Here is a 6,000-nt window from a genome sequence, read left to right on the forward strand (position 1 = left end):
CAGGTTTGCCAGCGTTTATCAGAGCATATTAGACCTTCGCTGGGCTTCTATTAAACTTAATGAACATTTAAATCCTTTAATGGATTGGAGGGAATTGAGAGCGGCAAATTATCAGGTAGACACTCTCGGCTGGTGTTGATAAAGACACCCGCCGATTGAACTTGAAGAGACGCATTTGAGACAGCGAGCCTCCCCCTTCTTTCCCTTTCTTCATCCCACTTTGTTCTCTCTCCGTGACCGTCTCTCCTTTCTCCCTCTCTTTGCCGGTGCATCCCTCTATCACACAGAATCTCCTTTGTTTCCAAGACGCCCTGTGTTCCTCTGTAACAGAGGAAAGGCTGCTGCTGCTGCTGCTGCTGCTGCTGCTGCTGCAGAGCTCGATCGCCGCCATTCATCAGTCCTCATGAAGGGAACATCATAGGGATCTCTCTCCAGGAGGGATGTGCTAACACAACCACAACACCAGGCCATTACAGAGCTGTCAAGCATCGCCTACAACCGTCTCTCACTGCTTCTGCTCCATCCTTTATCCGTCCCAGTGAGGGATCTTCTGGTCCACACGCCAGCAGAAGCAGAGAATCGTGAACTAGCCCACAACACGGCGGCTGTGATCACAGAGCAAAGGGGGGCAGCTGAACTCTGGCCAGTCCGGCATCGGGTCCCGTTAATGGGCGGACAGGGCTCAGGAGAGGCCTCTGCTTGGCGAGGCCTCGGACTGCTTCAGCTCAGGAGGACCGTTAGAGCTGGAATTGATCTGGTAGCTCCTATATTTCTGTCGACAGCCGGCTAACAAGGCTGATGTCTCAATAAAGACCGGTGCCTGGGGAAGGAAAGGTGTGTGTGGAGGGGGGGCAGCTGTTCCTGCAGACAGCAACCTGTGTTAAGACAAACCAGCAGACAGACGGAGGGAAAAGTTCACGGCCTCTCTGGGTTTTTAATGCGCTCCCACATACATGCTCAGCCCCTGAAGGATGACGCCGAAAACTGCTGCTACTGAGCTGAAACCAAGATCCAAAGGTCTGGAAAAAGACTTTAAGTTGGTGCTGACACGACCGCAGAGGATCGCTGTTGGTACGATGCATCAAAGGAAGTCATTTGCAATTAATAAAACTCTACTTTTTTGCAGATTACAACCCCGTACGGACCTCCTCGTGCTTTTCTATTTATCTGAGAAGTCATTTAGCGAAACAAACAGAAGAAGAAGAAGAAGCCGATGTTTGTGCCGGAGAAACACACTAACCGACCGACTGATCGATGAGGCCGCTGATCTATTTTTGATGCGCGAGACTCGAGCGCATAGTTTGGCTGCTCTGTGCGGTGAGGAGGTGGAAACAGGCGTCAATAAAGAAGTGTTAGGAGCTGAAATATGAGACACGGCGGAGGAAGGCATCCTTCCTCGTCAGCGGGAGTGCGCTCGTGCAACAGGACGCAAGCGACTCCGGCGTTTAGTTTAACGGCTTTTTATTTTGTACTCTTCCTCTCCGAGCTGATAATTATGACATGCGTTTTATGAGACATGCAGCAGGTCCTCTCCGTCGCCTGAGAAGTAATCAATGCAAACAACAGCATCTGATCCGACTCTGGCGGTGATCAAAATCAAAAGTCGTTGCCCTTTATTGCACACTGAGAAGCTCCCAGCAGCTTCAACCCTCTTCCTCTCTGTTGCTTCTAAATTATGTGTTCAAATCCTCCCTACCAAAAAAAAATATCGCAAAAATAATCTTTATTGTTCCCGCTTCCGACTCTCCCTCCCCACGTCGGTCCTCCTGCAGCAGAGGTATGTGGTAATAATCATCCACCTACAGTTTGCTCATTAGCAGCGAGTCCTGCTCTCTGCATGGGTCTTTTCATGTTCCTCCGTACTGACAACAACCTGAAGCAACGCTCTCTGCTCGCGCTGGGAACGCCGCGGTGTGAAGCGGCGTGCAGGAGTTGAATCGGGGATGGCGCTCGCAGACGGGAGGAGGGTGGGGGGGTCGCTCGGGGAAACCACCGTCTCCGTACAGGGAAGTGATTCAGAACGCACTCGCGACGAACGTGGGAGCTGCAGCGACGCCGGTCTGCATTTGTTGCTGCTCGCTTCTGAGAGTCTGTTTCATCCACGCAGCCTTTTCTGAAACACTGATGACGAGTATTTTGTGCATAAATGGGAAAAAAAAAAAGGGACTAAAACCCTCCCACCCTCTGGAAGTCAGTCCCCAGAAGCATCAGAGAATCCTCACGCTCCATGTTGAAGGATTTCATAAAGGCTCATAATCCCCAGTTTTTTATGCTCCTTTCTCCTTTTTATTTGAATGATTTTTTTGCCTTCTTTGTGAAGCGTCTTCGAGTGTCTTAAAAAGCACTTGATAAGTATTATTAATATTATTATTATTATTATTATTATTAATAAAAATAAAAAAAGGTCCTGCAATCACATTTCAAAATTTTAAATCCAGAGTTGAGCCAGATTTTAAAAACATAAAAACACTCACATGTCTTTATGTACTTATGCACAAGTAGCATCAATAATTCTATTTTTCATATCATCATAACAAGTCATCATAAATAAACGTGATTAGAAAATCCAGATGTGTCCAACTTTTTGAAAAATCATTTTGACATCATTACAGATGCTGTAAAAAAAATAATAAAAATTATGTAGTTGTTCTTTATTCTTTTGTTTATCTTTTATTTTGGAAATCTTTTCAGATAGTTTGAAGTGAAGAGTAACAGGAAAATTACCACCAAAAAAAAGTATAAATTGTTTGTTTATTTTGTGTTTTTCTGATCAATTCAGTGTTTTATGGACTGAGCTCCTGAGATAATCCAACATACTACCATGTAAGCTATTTAAAAATCTATTATTCTATTTCAAAAATGTCAAACCAAACTATTTTAATTGGCTCATGAAAAGTTTTGGCTTTCAAGGCAACATTTTTGATTTATTTTTTTCCCCATTTTCTGCTCTTGAAGACGTGTGCAGCCACATTATGAACCATCAAAATAGTGTATTTGCTTTCCTTTTGTGTCTCTGTTCATTCTCACCACTTATTCATTAACACATGGACTGTATGTACACACACACACCTACACACACACACACACACCTACACACACACACACACACATAGCGCGCCAATGCAAGTAAATAAATGTGTGTGAAGGACACTGGAGTCGTGATGGTGAGAAGACATTGTGTGAGTGGAGAGTCACTTCTGGTCATTAGTATGGATCCGCACCAGATGGAAACGACTGCAAACATGAACCATGAAGGAAAACAAAATGGCTGGCTATGGCTGCTGCTCCTACATCCAATATACATACACACAAAATAAATAATAAATAAATAAATCCACACAAAAAATCGCTCCGTCTCGTGCGAGTGCTCCTGAGCGCGAGTGAAGCTCCGCATGGCTGCCTGAGCGGTTCAATACCTGCTCTTCCACCAATTTAATTTCCAGCTCTTCATTCATTCCAAAGGTTATCTCTTCCATGTACATGTAATATTTGTAATTGCCCTCGAGTCAGACCGCAGCCGAACCAAAGCGAAGGAAAGAAATGAAATTTTTCGTGTTGGGATTTTATAAAAGGAAAAGAAAGCAGTGGAACAAAAAAAATAAGAGGAAAATAAATTAACATTTTCCCCTTTATCATTTCCAAAATACACTCAAACTTGTACGTCTTCTTTACAGTATTGTAAAAATCATATTTGTTTTGCGCATGTTTATTCAGAATAATTAAAAGCCAACTATACATTTGAGTTTAGATGAATTAGCAGCTGTCTCTGGACTTATTTGAACATCAGTGACAAAAATACTGAAGAAAAATCACTAAAAATAGAAATGTTGAGTTTATTATACGAACAATTTATTACTGGAGGCCCAGAAAACGTTTAAAATCTCCATCGCAACTTTCCAACAACGCGGCGAATTCATTGAAATGGCATCCATGACACGATTTGTGAAAGTATGACCAGTTACTTTAGCCGAAATAAGATTTTTTAAAAAGAATTTCCGCTCGTGTGCCAAATTAGAGGCGCTTCCAACCTCGAATGCGTTTTCTTTACGAGAGGAAACTTTCTTTGGGATTAAAATGGCTAAAGGAGTTTGATGAGGACCTCTGCTGTGTCAAATGAAGGTAAAAATGCTAAATCTGTTCTTTAAAAAAAGGAAGAATCGCACCAACGTCAGCCGATTGGCATGAATTCTGTAGGTCATATGTTTAAATCCAACACTGGCTAACAGAACGACGAGGCTATATCGGTTTAAATGCTTTAGCGAAGCAGAGAAAATTTAGTTTTCCGTGCGATCGTGTCAAGTTCATGATCCGTCCTGCATATTTGTTAAACACCTTTGGACAAATGATGGAAAACAGGCTCACGTTTTTTTTTCTCAGCACGAGCTTTCGCTATTAAACTCACATCCACGGCTAATTTCCGACCTGAGAGCGGACAGGGGAGCAAAAGATGGGAACACTTGACACGGAGGTCAACGAGCAAAAGATCCAAACAGGAGCAGCGACGGACGGAAGAAGAAAAAAAGGAAATGTGACGTGCAGGTAGCGCAGGATTTTAATGGCGGCCAGACGGAGCGAGCGTCAGCGGCGGTCCTTCACTTCCTGCTCCGTCTGACCTGAGGCGGCCCCGGCGCTGCCTCCCCGACTTTCTCCAGCTTAATGCGGGATAAGTGGCTGCCCTCACCTCTCCACTGCTGGGCTCATCCCACCTGGACCACAGCACTGATCTGCCTCTTTATTCCCAACACTATCTCCTCTTCTTTTGCGGATTTTTTTTTTTTTTCCCCACCCTGCAGCGGTGAAAGCTTAACGTTGGGGGTGAAGAAGAGGCCCTAAGAGTTTGGTTGCTGCTGTCACTCAGCCTACGGAGACCAGACCCGTGTCAAGGACCCTGTCACAACACACAAACGTAAAGAAAGCCGCCCGGGGTGGCTGGGGGGGCTTTGTTGATGTGTGTGCGTGGCATTAGTTGAACAAGTGACAACAACAGTTTTCACGTCTGGCGGCAGGAAAAGATGAAGGACGCGAGGATGGACGTAAACAAACCCAGACTGGGGCTTCAGGGAACCAAGTGTACCAGCTCGAAAAGAGACGGAGGAGGGGGTGGTGGTGGGATTCACAACTCACCTCACATAACACACACACTTTCACGTCACCACCTCGCCTCACCTCACGGCAGACACATGCGCTATTACTGCAGCTTGACACGCAACCGGGGCAAATATGAGCAATGTCAGGATGAGTTCATGCACGGGCATCGCGCCGATTTTCCCCGAGTTGCGATGCAGAGCAAACTTTGATGTCGCACACCGGGTTTTAAAGTGCGTCTCGTTGAAGTGCCACATGTATGAAGTTAATCCCCCTCCGCTGTGAGAGATATGCATTATTTCACCCTTTTTTTTTTTTCCCCCTCCACAAATGAGCACGCAAACACTCCTTACCTTCGTTGCTGGTAGTTCCCGCGGTGCCCACAGCCTGTAGTGATATAGTCCATAGCAGCATCGCAGCCAGCCCCGGATCTGAAGCCATGGTGTTCTCCCTCTGCCTCCCTCTCCCTCTCTCCTCTCTCTTTACTCCCTCGCCCTCACTCTCCCTCTCTGCCTCTCGCTGCCTCTCTCTCTCCTCTCCTTCCTCTTCTTCTTCTTCTTCTTGTGTCCCAGGGTTGAAGAGAGAGCGGCGAGGAGGAGGAGGAGGAGGAGGAGGAGGAGGAGAGAGTGTGTGTGAATGAGTGTGAGGGCTGCGAGCTCATTGGGTTGGAGTTAGAGCTGCCTCTGTGGCTCGCTTCAGTCTGCCGGCTNGAGGAGAGAGTGTGTGTGAATGAGTGTGAGGGCTGCGAGCTCATTGGGTTGGAGTTAGAGCTGCCTCTGTGGCTCGCTTCAGTCTGCCGGCTTCCTCGCAACCACACACACACACACACACACACACACACACATGCATGCACAGACTTTCAGGAGGGGGAGGGACGAGCGCGTCTGTCAAATCCGTGGCAGCCAATTAGAGCGT

At 46.2% G+C, this 6,000-nt stretch overlaps 1 protein-coding gene across 1 annotated transcript in view; it reads right to left on the bottom strand.

The window, feature by feature from the left end:
- The window catches only part of epha8 (eph receptor A8), a 130,734-nt gene extending 125,208 nt beyond the window's left edge, over positions 1–5,526 (bottom strand). Inside the window, exon 1 of the mRNA XM_008294101.1 lies at positions 5,439–5,526. Coding sequence (XP_008292323.1) covers positions 5,439–5,526 — 88 coding nt within the window. The remainder of the gene's footprint in view (positions 1–5,438) is intronic.
- Positions 5,527–6,000: the final 474 nt, after the last annotated feature.

The sequence above is a fragment of the Stegastes partitus genome, unplaced genomic scaffold, assembly GCF_000690725.1.
Source record: "Stegastes partitus isolate 25-593 unplaced genomic scaffold, Stegastes_partitus-1.0.2 Scaffold940, whole genome shotgun sequence".
NCBI lineage: Eukaryota > Metazoa > Chordata > Actinopteri > Pomacentridae > Stegastes > Stegastes partitus.